This window comes from Mesoplodon bidens (assembly GCF_964165515.1).
Source record: "Mesoplodon bidens genome assembly, chromosome: 3".
Taxonomy (NCBI): domain Eukaryota; kingdom Metazoa; phylum Chordata; class Mammalia; order Artiodactyla; family Ziphiidae; genus Mesoplodon; species Mesoplodon bidens.
Window position 1 is genome coordinate 132,634,024 of NC_138178.1, and position 11,098 is coordinate 132,645,121.

Genomic DNA, 11,098 nt, shown 5'->3' on the forward strand with positions numbered 1-11,098 from the left:
GGACATAGCCTAGATGTAGTTGGTCTCATGACAGGCTGGGTCAGGCATGGATCCCAGAAATTCAGGTAGGCAGCATCAAGGAGGTTCAGCTTTGGCCACAGATAAGCATCCTGGAGAGCAGAAGGAATATGGTGTCTGGTTATAAGGAGCAGACTTGAGCAGAGGGCCAAGAAGGTGCCTGGCTTCCACCAGCTCTGGCAACACAGTGCAGGGGCCCAGCCAAGAACTGGGACTCAGGGGCAGGAGGCCGGTCCTTGACAGGGCTGGTGAGAGCAAAGCTTCTGGCAGAAAAAGAAAAGGAACCACACCCTTTACTCAGATCCTGTATGTGACAGTTTCTCTGCCAAGCACTTTTGCACACTGGTCTATCTGACTCCAAAGCCTAAAGTCGGAATGACACCAAACTGCTCCCAATGTCTCTGAGGACAAGAAGTGAATTCCCTCTCCTCCTGAGACCTGGCAGTGCTTATACAGAGTAAGCCTAGATAAATATTTGTTGGATCGAACTGAAAAGAGATTATCATTCCTATCACCCCATGGATATTGCTGCTGGTTCGTCTATCTTGACTGGTGATTCTTGGTGTCCTGGGCCTTACACTGTTTAACTGAAAGAGCCTGAATACCAAAGCTCTGTGGCTGATTATACTGATACTCTGAATGCATTAACCTAAATGTATTTCTAAATGAAAGGCTTCAGGTGTGGCTTTAACAACTGACGATGTGTGAACAGCCAAGGGAGAAATGAGCGTTAGTGTCATCTTTCATCCCAAAGGCTTTGCGGGCAGTGAGAGCTCAGCTCTGCAGCAAAACATGAACTATAAATCATCATGAGATTTGTTTCCCCTCGTGCAGTGGGAGGAACCTGCACTATTATTATGTCTCTTTTCACGTGCCCTCTTCCAGATATATCTTGGTCTCCCCACCACCCAACGTGCTCAGTAGATGGATGGAGCCATTCAAGGAGCAACCGGGGTTGGGAGGAAGCTGAGCCTTGCGCTAGAGCTGGTGGGCTCTGTGTGGAGCTCACTGCAGCTCTGGCAGCCCTGGCAGGGGTGGTAGCAGCTGGCTGTGGTCCCTTGGGAGCAGTACATTCTCGGGGGCGAACAGGAGACATATGACTGCCAGGAAAAGGGTGTAGAACTGTTTCTCTTGGTAAACTCTCCATAATCATGTATTATTCAGACTCTCTGCCTCCTAGTTATTCAGTCAACACTTACTTACTCACAGCCCCTGTTAGTAAGAGCAAGAAGGCAGAGTGAAGGCAGGTCAATTCCATCTTTGAGGCTCTTAGTATATTTAAAAAATGAACAATGGCTAAATTAGATTTTAAGTCATAGTAAGTTTTAATGTTTGTGTATTTAAAATTAAACTTATATGATGAATACTGTCTTCTTTCCTTCCTGTAACTACAGCTTTGTGTCTGAATTCATAACCTCATTTGCAGGTAGTGCAGAAGTCCAAATGTGAGGCTCTTATGAATATGGGAACTGGATCTCTTGCCCCTAAACCCCCAGGCCTCCTGCCTTGTTGCCTACCAGGCCCAGATGCACAGAGGACTGAACCACAGTTCATATGGCTTTGACTGACATCAGACCGTCCACTGCTTCCATTCAACCACAGAGACTCCCTTTGACTTCAAGTCAAGTCTGGAGCTTTGAACTGCCCTGAGGGGCTACACCCAGATGCAAGACTCTGTCCTTGTCTGAAGCATGTCTCCTGGGTCATGAGAGTCTCTACTGCCAACTCAGCCACTAAACCATGCTACTTGGCTTGAGTTCTATCTATGTTTTCCTCACATGCACTTAAGCTGTGAGGACGCCCTATTTCTAAATGCTTGGACACACTCACCTGTAGCAACAGGAGACGAAGGGATTCCCCAGAGAGGCTCTTATGCTTAGGCACATGACACATACCTCTAAACCCACTGAGCCAGGAATAGGAGGTACCCTGATGTCCAAACACAGAAACATAGGATTTGATGCCATTGTGATAATATGAGGAACCGCCAAGCATCCTCTTTTTAAAAATAGCCAAAGGGACCTAACCCAAAACATTAACATACCTACTCCGTAAGACTTTGGCTTTAGGGACCGATGGTCAGAGGGACCCATTTCTTTGGGATGGCTGAATCTGCCTCATCTCCAGCTTTGCGAGGACCCACCCTGGGGGCACCTACAAGGCCAACTGACCTCCAACTCAAAACCACATTGGATTTTCCTCACTCAGACCTTTCCTCTAAGAATCTCAAATCTGTTTCGAGAGAATTAGGGAGTTAGCAACCAACCTGTACAGAGTCCCCATAAAAAAAAACAGGGGTTCTGTCTCTTCAAGAAGTGGGAAATCTGAGGCCCTGAGGCCTGTTCTGTGTCCTGGGGTGGCAGACCTCATTCCTGTCCCAGAGTTCACTGACAATTGAAAATATAAAGAGGTGGTGAGGAACGGGGAGTGACGCAGTTAGAGAGAGCTGTCTAAAGATCTCAGTAACCTGGAAACTACTGGCATGTAAAAGTGCCTACCCTTCCGAAAAAGCAGATCAGCAGATGAGAAAGAGCAGAAGGAATAACATAGGCTCTACAGTATCATTAAAGGAATAAAAATATTTTTTCAAACCTCATCTTAATTATAAGGAGGTACAAATATGATGACGTAGCTGCCAGAATTACGATTTTACTGGCAAAAAGCTATGCAGTTTTGGGGCTTCCCTTGTGGTGCAGTGGTTGAGAATCCGCCTGCCAATGCAGGGGAAACGGGTTTGATCCCTGGTCTGGGAAGATCCCACATGCCATGGAGCAATGAAGCCCGTGCGCCACAACTACTGAGCCTGTGCTCTAGAGCCCGTGAGCCACAACTACTGAGCCTGCGTGCCACAACTACTGAAGCCTGTGTGCCTAGAGCCCGTGCTCCACAACTAGAGAAGCCACCGCAATGAGAAGCCCACACACCACAACAAAGAGTAGCCCCCGGCCCCCGCTCGCCACAACTAGAGAAAGCCCGTGCGCAGCAACGAAGACCCAACACAGCCAAAAATAAATAAATTAAATAAATAAATGTATTAAAAAAAAAGAAATCTATGCAATTTTGTTTCCTCACAGGCTATGTCAAAGGGAAAACACTGAAAAAAATTTTTTAATCCCAAAGGGAAAAAAAGACACAAGTGGAAGAAACACTTTTTTCCCAGACCTGATCGCACTTATATTTGAAAAAATAGTGCACTTCTATTTATTTTAGAAAGTTTCCACCTATCAGAGAAATGCTAGAAGACAAAGCTGGTTATTCTATGTTTGTCTGGGTGTTATCTCTTGAAAGAAAAGTATAAAGGAAGTACCATATCCATCATTAGTCACTGAGCTTTAGAAATACTTAGTCACATGACTTTTAGTGTGTATTTGTAAAGGAAATATTGACTTGCCTTTCTTTCTTTGTCTTTAAGAGTGAAAATTCTGGTATAGCTTTTATATGAATTCTGGTGGATTTGATCATAACTGGACCACCAGTTTCTCGGCCCACACCTGCACTCTTCACCACCTTCTTTATCACCAGTTAAAAAAGATTGTCTCGGGGCCTGGAGGAAGAGGCTTGTCCAGCAAGAACAGAATGGGTGAGGCGTCTGCGCAGTACAACCCAGAGCCCCCGCCCCCTCGCACCCATTACTCCAACATCCAGGCCAATGAGAGTGAGCAGGTCCAGCAGTTCCGGAAGCTCTTTGCCCAGCTGGCCGGAGAGGACATGGAGGTCAGTGCCACAGAACTCATGAACATTCTCAACAAAGTCGTGACCCGACATCCTGATCTGAAGACTGATGGTTTTGGCATTGACACAGGTCTCAGCATGGTGGCCGTTATGGATAGTGACACGACCGGCAAGCTGGGCTTCGAGGAATTCACGTACTTGTGGAACAACATCAAAAAGTGGCAGGCCGTATACACACAGTTTGACATTGACCGTTCAGGGACCACTGGCAGCAGTGAACTCCCGGGGGCCTTTGAGGCAGCAGGATTCCGCCTGAATGAGCGTCTCTACCACACGATCATCCGACGCTACTCAGAGGAGGGAGGGAACACTGATCCTGACAACTTCATCAGCTGCCTGGTCAGACTGGATGCGCTGTTCCGTGCCTTCAAACCTCTTGACAAAGACGGCACTGGACAAACCCAGGTGAACACCCAGGAGTGGCTGCAGCTGACCATGTATTCCTGAACGGGAGTCCCAGACCCGCCCCCTCATCGCCTCGCTGCAGGAGTCCCCTTGGACTCTTCAGTCTCCCCCAGGGCTGATCCTGTTTGCAGTCACATCTTCATGGCTCCTGCGGACCCACAGGCCTTTCTGTTCTCCCAGCCCTTGGCACCCGGATTCTCAGTCAACAGCCAGGGCCCAACATGCTTCAACACACCGTGCCCCAGCACACCCATCTCACATCTGCGCCGTAGCCCCTCTCTTGCACCTGTGCCAAGCCCAACATTTGTGTTGCTTGCATACCCCAAGGGCCCTTCTCTCAGTTCTGGGAGGATCACTCCAGTCCCTACACACCCTGGCACACCCACCCAGTTACCACCCAGGCAGCTGAACTCCAGGCCATAACAGGTCACATGCCCCAGTGCCTCTGTCTGTATTCTGCTCCCAGCCTGCCAGGCCCAGGAGGAAATAAATGCACCCTAGTTGGGGCTCTCTCTGAAAAAAAAAAAAAAAAAAAAAAAGATTGTCTTCACCCCTTGCTATCAAGAATATTAGTCCTAGTGACTCCTTCCTTCATGTCTAAGAAAAGGGGATGCTATTTAACCAGTTATTCACTTTATTCAACATGTATTCATTCAGTGCCTGGTGGTGTTTTTTTTTCTAAGACCATTTTTATTTTTACTTATTTTTTAATTAATCTTATTTATTTTTGGCTGCGTTGGGTCTTCATTGCTGTGCGCGGGCTTTCTCTAGTTGCAGCAAGCGGGGGCTACTCTTTGTTGCGGTGCGGGGGCTTCTCATTGCGGTGCCTTCTCTTGTTGTGGAGCACGGGCTCTAGGCACACGGGCTTCAGTAGTTGTGGCGCGCGGGCTCAGTCGTTGTGGCTTGCAGGCTCAGTCGTTGTGGCTTGCAGGCTCTAGAGCACAGGCTCAGTAGTTGTGGCGCACGGGCTTCGTTGCTCCGCGTCATGTGGGATCTTCCCAGACCAGGGCTTGAACCCGTGTCCCCTGCATTGGCAGGCAGATTCTCAACCACTGCGCCACCAGGGAAGCCCTCTCTCTTTTCTTTACTCACCCTCTTTGCTCCCCTCTTTGTCTACTCTCCCCTGGCTCTCTCTAACAAAAGTTCCCCTCATCCAGATGCCCTCTGGATCTTCTGGCATGCCACCAGCTTCCTCAAAGTTCCTCCTCCCCATCCTGGTGAGAGGCCTCTCCCAGGGTCCTTGCTTTCATGGCAGGGTCCTAAAAATCTCTTTATCAGTAGAAATCAGCCAAACTATTGCTTGAGGGCTAATACTGGGCTCGTCCCTTATTTCAAATACCATAGGGATTTGTATATAGTAGTCACTCAATGATATTTTTATTGACGTTATTAGATTGCTTTTTACACTTACCTTGGAAGAGTTTTATAGGCTTTGGGTAGGGTACTGTTGAGTCATTTACTGCATGTATACAAATTATAAATTCCCAGGCACACCCAATCATAGCAAAACCCTTTTGTTAGCTCTAAGGGGCATGGATTTGACACCAAAGAGTGGTGCTTGGGGATGTGCAATTAAGGAAGTGAAGCGAAAAAGATGTTTGAGCACATGATGAGCCCACTAAGTAGCAAGGGCATGAGCTTTATCTATCCCTGAAATGACCGAGGATTACTGGAAAGAAAGGCAAGAGGGTGACTCATCTCTTGTCTCCATAACAACTGGTTTGGCCATCCCTTATTCTTATTACCAGAGCCTAGCCCTCTAAGGACAGCGATGCCACTCCTCGCCCGCCCAGTGGCCTCATGACTCAAAGTCTTAAGATTTACAGCATTTTCTGAAGAGGCAAAGGCCATTCCTGTGGGTAACTCCTTTTTAATACTCATAGGTTAGTCACTTACTATGGATGATTCTTTCAAGTCAATTGGTTGCCAGGCACCCTCTTCAGAGAAGGGGTTATATTTTCATAAACAATCCCCAGCATACAGTGTCTTCTATGTATAAGCCTAGAGAGGACAGCAATGAAAAAACAGTACCAGCCACTAAGGCACTTTCAAATGTATCCTAAAGGATGCAAGACACCTTCCCAGTTCCATCAAGCGAGTCCTTCATGTGCACACTTCCCTCCTATGGTAGAAGACTGGATGAAAGAATTCATCTTTACACAATGAATTATTTGGTTATTTTAGAGAGGACAGGAATTATTTAGGAAGCAGATTATACCTGGTTTCCTCCCTAGTTTACATAAGCCAGTCCCTGCAAGGATTCACTGCTCCGTGTTTGTGTAGATGAGTTGTAAAAGTCAGGACTTCTGTTCTGTTCCTAGACATGGATGAGCTTGGATAACTGTCACTTTCCCTAACAGTAAAAATGAGATGATAATACTTATGTATGTCTTCCAACAAAAGGATAAGACAAAGTTAAAAGGAGAGTATACATAATTTGACTTTCCTGTGCAAAATGTACTAAGGAGGGGCTTCCCCGGTGGCGCAGTGGTTGAGAGTCCGCCTGCCGATGCAGGGGACACGAGTTCGTGTCCCGGTCCGGGAATATCCCACATGCCGCGGAGCGGCTGGGCCTGTGAGCCATGGCCGCTGAGCCTGCGCCTCCGGAGCCTGTGCTCTGCAACGGCAGAGGCCACAACAGTGAGAGGCCTGCCTACCGCAAAAAAAAAAAAAAAAAAAAAAAAAATTAAGAAGTTTTTTTTTGCTCTTTATTGTTTTGTTTTGTTTGTATTTTACAAACATAGCAACCTATTAATTGAATTCTTCATTATTAAAATTTTAATCATTTTAAGAGGCATTAAATAGTTAACTAAGAGGGAAAAGCACTGAAAGTGATAAAATCAAACAGCCACAGGGTTTTTCTCCAGCGCCCACACTATGAATTTATTTACTTAGCAAATATTGAGTGCCTACTATGTGCCTCTTGGATTCGTCAGTGAATAATACAGCAAAGAACTCCGCGGTCAGGGAGGGGAGTAGAAGAAAGTCAGGGGGAACCAACAATAAACAGTAGATATAAGAAATAAATCAGGGCTTCCCTGGTGGCGCAGTGGTTGAGAGTCCGCCTGCCGATGCAGGGGACACGGGTTCGTGCCCCGGTCCGGGAGGATCCCACATGCCGCGGAGCGGTTGGTCCCGTGAGCTGTGGCCACTGAGCCTGCGCGTCCGCAATGGGAGAGGCCACAACAGTGAGAGGCCCGCATACCGCAAAAAAAAAAAAAAAAAAAAAAAAGAAATAAATCAATTCTATAGCATGCTGGAAATTGATAAATACCATGAAGAAAAGACAAATTAGAGCAGGGTAAAGGGGGATCAGCAGCATGAGGAACTGGGGAACTTTTGAGCTGCGATTTTGAATAAGGAGCTAAAATACTGAATAGTAGACTCCTGGAGAAGCGCCACGCAAGCAAAGACGTGAAGGAGGCGACAGAGTCGGTAATGGGACAGTTTCACACATGGGGACAGCCGGGCAAGGGTGCTAAGCTCGGAGCGAACCTTGTGTGCAGGGATGGAACAGCTGGGGGCCCTTGTGGCCCCAGTGGGTAAGCAAGGGGAGGAGAATAGGAGGGAAATAAGAGTTAAACTCCAAATATAAATGTTTGCTTCCTTCAACTTTCTTAGGGGCAATACAGCTTTATATATTACATATCCTTCATTCTCTGACATCATAGGGCCCACGCAAGCAACATTGTCAGGCCACCTGGGTCACCTTAAAGTAATGTCGGAGTTCATAGGAACACTGCAGCCCATCATGAATCACACATTTTAAAAACATTAATGTATCTTAGTTTTCAGAGTTATTTACGGATACATGGAGTGGTAAATATTTATATATCTAAATATATTTTGGGGGCATAAAATGTAATTTGGACTTTTCATAAATTTCTACCCTTCGATCCTATTGTATCAGAGATTACACCACGAGGCCACATTTCCATTTTCCACTTTGGTTTACTGAGTGAACTCATTGCCCAAAACACAGAACACATGTAGCTATCACCAAGTTACATCACAACTCCCAGTTGGCCAGTTCTAGCGAGGCCTCCTTTGTCCCACTGTGGGACTATGGCTCCCATAGTCTGTTCTGGCATAGAGCAGAGCCCTCCGCAGCCCCTCCCCTGCTCAGTGCACCCCAAAGAAGTAACCTGTGCGGACCCCACTCATGCTAACAAACCAGTGTGCCGGCCACGTCACCTCACTCCCCTACCCCCCACCCCAGCCCCTGGCAGATGCAGCCTCTGCTCGCCCCTTGGGAAATGTCCATTACCTACATGAGGGAACCCCCAGCGCCAGTGGTTCTTCCTGGTGAGAACGCTAATGTCGGTCCCGGGGAGTCTGCTCTGGAAATCTGCAAAGAGCCAGCAAGTCCTGGGGTGTGTGCAGAAGGGGAAAGGATAGATGCCTTACACCCCAGAGCTGTATTTTGTCACTTGGGCCTTGATGCCACTTCTCAAAAAGCTTTCACAAAGACAGCCCCATCAGCTTCTGGCCCCATTCCTCTCTCCCTGGGGCTCCAGCCCAGCAAAAGAGGCTGGACTGGAATTGGTTTCGACATCCCCTCCCTACTTCTCTGTCCTTACTCCACTGTCTAGCACCAAGTCCCTTCCTCCTCTAGCCAAAAACCCAAAAGCTCCCAGACACAGGTCAAGCAAATACAGAAGCTTTCTCACATATGCTATCAGCCAGACACAGAATCCCACTATAAGATAGAAAACTGTCCCTCAGAATTGAAACACTGGAATCAAAAGAGCAAGTCTACTCCTCTGTTCTTTCAGAGATCATTTCACTGTGAGGTCAATTCTTCTTTCCTTTCTTGAATGATCCCCTCCAACTTCTAAATCTACCAATTTTTGGTGGCCTGCTGGCAGTGGCATTTTCCCTCCCTCCCTCTCTTCCTTCCTTCGTTCATTGGTGTATTCTTTGCCTCAATCTGTGGAATAGCAAATCCCATTTCCAATGGCTTATTTCTTAGACCCTGACATACTTTCAACTTGATCTGTGTTGTGATCTTGGTCATATCTAATTCTCTGTGCCTCAGTTTTTTCATCTTTAAAACAGGGATAAAAATACCTCCCCCCACCATATAGGCATGTAAAGCACTAGGTATAATACAAAGCACATAAGAAGTGCTTGATGAATAGTAGCCATTAATATTATCTAAACTTCATTTACATATACATATAAAATGAGATATATTTATGTATAATGGATATATATACATATATACATGAAATGATTACCACAATAGTTACCACATCCATCATTTCACATAGTTACCTTTCTGTGTGTGTGTGATGAGAATATTTAAGATCTACTCTCTTAGCAACTTTCAAGTATTGTTAACTACAGTCACCTTGCTATACATGAGATCCCAGAACATATTCATCCTGTAACTGGAAGTTTGTGCCCTTTGACCAATATCTCCCCATTTCTCTCATCCCCCAGACTCTGGCAACCACCAAACTATGTTTTTGTTTCTATGAGTTCGACTTTTTTAGATTCCACATGAGTGAGATCATTTCGGTATTTGTCTTTCTCTGACTTACTTCACTGAGCATAATGCCCTCAAGTTTCATCCATGTTATCACAAATGGCAGGATTTCCTTCCTGCCATTTTTTATGACTGAATAATATTTCACTGTGTGTGTGTGTGTGTGTGTGTATGAATGTGTATAGATATAGATACAGTATATAGCTATAGATATATATCTCACATTTTCTTTATCCCATTCATTCATCCACGGACACTTAGGTTGTTTTCAGGTCTTGGCTATTATTAATAATTCTGCAATGAACGTGGGGGAGCAGATATCTCTTCAAGATAGTGATCTGATTTCCTTTGGATATGTACCCAGAAGTGGAATTGCTGGATCATATGGTAGTTCTAGTTTTAAGTTTTTGAGGAACTTCCATACTGTTTCAATTTAAATTCCCACTAACAGTACACAAAGGTTCTCTTTTCTCCACATCGTCTCCAACACTTATCTCTTGTCTTTTTGGATAATAGCCATTCTAACAGGCATGAGGTGATACTTCATTGTGGTTTTGATTTGCATTTCCCTGATGATTAGTGACGCTGAGCACCTTTTCATGTACCTGTTGGCCGTTTGTATATCTTCTTTGGAAAAGTGTCTGTTTGGTTCCTCTGTCCTTTTTTTTTTTTTTTTTTTTTGCGGTAAGCAGGCCTCTCACTGTTGTGGCCTCTCCCGTTGCGGAGCACAGGCTCTGGACGCACAGGCTCAGTGGCCATGGCTCACGGGCCTAGCCGCTCCGTGGCATGTGGGATCTTCCCGGACCGGGGTACGAACCTGTGTCCCCTGCATCGGCAGGCGGACTCTCAACCACTGCACCACCAGGGAAGCCCCTCTGTCCATTTTTTAATCAGATTTTTTTTTTTTGTAATTGAGTTGTATGAATGAATTCCTTATATATTTTGGATATTAACCTCTTCTTTGGATATATGATTTGCAAATATTTTCTCCAATTCTGTAGGTTGACTTTTCACTTTGTTGATGGTTTCCTTTGCTGTGCAGAAGCTTTTTATTTATTTATTGGCTGCATTTGGCCTTCGTTTCTGTACGCGGGCTTTCTCTAGGTGTGGCGAGCAGGAGCTACCCTTCGTCGCAGTGCATGGGTTTCTCATTGTGGTGGCTTCTCTTGTTGCGGAACACGGGCCCTAGAGCGCATGGGCTTCTGTAGTTGTGGCTCGCTGGCTTAGTTGCTCCACAGCAGGTGGGATCTTCCCGGACCAGGGATCGAACCTGTGTCCCCTGTATTGGCAGTCAGATGCTTTAACCACTGCGCCACCAGGGAAGTCCCTGTGCAGAAGCTTTTTAGTTTGATGTACTCCCACTTGTTTACTCTGAGCTTTTATTGCTTGTGCTTTTGGTGTCATATCCAAAAAAATCATTGCTAAAATCAATGTCAAGGAGGTTTCCCCTGT

The 11,098-nt window shown here is 46.0% G+C and overlaps 1 protein-coding gene and 1 long non-coding RNA gene across 2 annotated transcripts in view; one reads left to right on the top strand and one right to left on the bottom strand.

Moving 5' to 3' along the window:
* Positions 1-11,098, bottom strand: part of LOC308614429 — a 33,135-nt gene that overhangs the window by 14,315 nt on the left and 7,722 nt on the right. The window contains exon 2 of the long non-coding RNA XR_014015388.1: positions 8,427-8,503. This is a non-coding gene — a long non-coding RNA (uncharacterized lncRNA). The remainder of the gene's footprint in view (positions 1-8,426; positions 8,504-11,098) is intronic.
* On the top strand, positions 3,607-4,774 carry LOC308614426 (calpain small subunit 1-like). Its single transcript, XM_081228867.1, has one exon. The coding sequence runs from the start codon at positions 3,727-3,729 to the stop codon at positions 4,195-4,197; it is 471 nt and encodes a 156-aa protein (XP_081084993.1). The 5' UTR covers positions 3,607-3,726; the 3' UTR covers positions 4,198-4,774.

What these genes read in the sequence shown, in the direction of transcription:
- LOC308614426 (XM_081228867.1), top strand. Translation starts at nt 3,727, where the DNA reads ATGGAGGTCAGTGCCACAGAACTCATGAACATTCTCAACAAAGTCGTG.